Source organism: Frankliniella occidentalis, unplaced genomic scaffold, assembly GCF_000697945.3.
Source record: "Frankliniella occidentalis isolate FOCC.00 unplaced genomic scaffold, Focc_3.1 Scaffold584, whole genome shotgun sequence".
In the NCBI taxonomy this organism is placed as follows: Eukaryota; Metazoa; Arthropoda; class Insecta; order Thysanoptera; family Thripidae; genus Frankliniella; species Frankliniella occidentalis.
The window spans coordinates 46,887-47,937 of NW_026267700.1; the positions used below are offsets into that span (position 1 = coordinate 46,887).

At 33.6% G+C, this 1,051-nt stretch overlaps 1 protein-coding gene across 1 annotated transcript; it reads left to right on the forward strand.

Annotated features, from left to right (window-relative positions):
- Nucleotides 1–6: 6 nt before the first annotated feature.
- LOC127751589 (teneurin-m-like) lies at nucleotides 7–1,051 on the forward strand (the record flags this gene model as incomplete). Its single annotated transcript, XM_052275352.1, is given in 2 exon segments — nucleotides 7–415; nucleotides 995–1,051. Coding segments are annotated over 2 exon segments (397 nt in total), but the record flags the coding sequence as incomplete, so codon positions are not given.

A 1,051-nucleotide genomic window follows, 5' to 3' on the forward strand; every position in this document is an offset into this window, starting at 1 on the left:
AAAAAAGAAAATACCTCAAATTTCTCCATAATTGCAGGGAACCATGAAAAGGATGATCCAACTCACCTAAAAGACATGAAACAAGTTAATGTCAACATTGATCACCATACTCCCAAAATAAATCATACCTCTCATATTGTTAACAAGGATGCTAGTGAAAATGACAATTTGGTTACATCAAGCCCAATGTATCCTATTTTTATTGAATCAAAAGAGTTACCTAATACAACCCTAAATCAAACTGATGCCACTGAAACCTCTTTATATGAAGAGCTACTTCCAACATTTGACCCGGAAGAGGATTCATTTGAAGACACTTCACCCAATCCAAGTACTGAGTCATTGCTAGAAACGACCACCCAAGATCAGTGTGTGCAGCCCACTCAACCTCCCCCTATCATCCTTTTATTAGAAGGTGAGAATGTTTACAAACCATGAGATTTATCTAACAAAAAGTTATTGGATTCTGTAACATTAATCCTTGATTTGTCTATCATCTAATTATTCGGTCAAGTAATTTTTCTTACCATGCCCATGTTCTTCTTGGACATTTGTTCCATCCTTATTTTTCAGGTTGTCTCACTGACTCTTTCTTCCCATAATGGTCTTTTCACTCCTCCTTTTATCTTTGCACGTACCCTATTTTATCTTGTGGCTTTTGTTTGTGCATTAATGTAGGAAGAGTAGTTTGAAGAAAGAAAAATTTTTACAATGTATGTTTTAAGTTGTAATACAATTGAACGTTTTGCTTGCTGTAGTGTCATAGCTCTAGTATCATTTTTATAAAGTTTGGACTTAAAGCTTTTGCTCTTTTCGTATTCCTTGTGCACCTTCTTCAAATGCATTTTTTCATATTCCAATTCCTATATCTTGTTCATAATTAATAATTCATGCATTTAGATGGATGTATTAGGTAATGATGTACTTACCCTTAAATTTTATGATACCAAGAAAACTAATTATTATTTTGTTATTTTTTTTTTCATCTTAATAGGAGCAAAGACAGTACCAATGAGGACATTCCCTCCTGATGGAACTACTTTTGCACAAG